General features: G+C 52.8%; 1 protein-coding gene across 1 annotated transcript in view; it reads left to right on the forward strand.

Annotated features, from left to right (window-relative positions):
• Positions 1 to 549, forward strand: part of LOC104270280 (olfactory receptor 14J1-like) — a gene marked incomplete at both ends in the record, with an annotated part of 738 nt that extends 189 nt beyond the window's left edge. Inside the window, one exon of the mRNA XM_009864593.1 lies at positions 1 to 549. Coding sequence (XP_009862895.1) covers positions 1 to 549 — 549 coding nt within the window.
• Between the last annotated feature and the right edge of the window lie 6 nt (positions 550 to 555).

Consider the following 555-nt stretch of genomic DNA (forward strand, 5'->3'; position numbering starts at 1 on the left):
TTCCTCCTCCTCACCCTCTCTGTCCTTGACCTGGGCTGCATTTCCACCACTGTCCCCAAAGCCACGGCCAATTCCCTCTGGGACAACTGTTACATCTCCTACAAAGGGTGTGTGGCCCAGCTTTTTTTTTTTCTCTTCCTGATATCAGCAGAGTATTGTGTTCTCACCATCATGGCCTATGACCGCTACGTGGCCATCTGCCAACCGCTGCACTACGGGACCCTCCTGGGCACCAGAGCTTGTGCCCACATGGCAGCAGCTGCCTGGGCCAGTGGATTTCTCACTGCTCTCCTGCACACGGCCAATACATTTTCACTGCCCCTCTGCCAGGGAAATGCTGTGGGACAGTTCTTCTGTGAAATCCCACATATCCTCAAGCTCTCCTGCTCCCACACAGAATACCTCAGGGAAGTTGGGCTTATTGTGATTAGTGCCTCTTTTGTATCTGGCTGTTTTGTTTTCATCATGGTGTCCTATGCTGAGATCTTCAAGGCTGTGCTGAGGATCCCTTCAGAGCAGGGACGGCAAAAAACCTTCTCCACGTGCCTCCCTCAC

The sequence above is a fragment of the Apaloderma vittatum genome, unplaced genomic scaffold (genome assembly GCF_000703405.1).
Source record: "Apaloderma vittatum isolate BGI_N311 unplaced genomic scaffold, ASM70340v1 scaffold19692, whole genome shotgun sequence".
Taxonomy (NCBI): Eukaryota; Metazoa; Chordata; class Aves; order Trogoniformes; family Trogonidae; genus Apaloderma; species Apaloderma vittatum.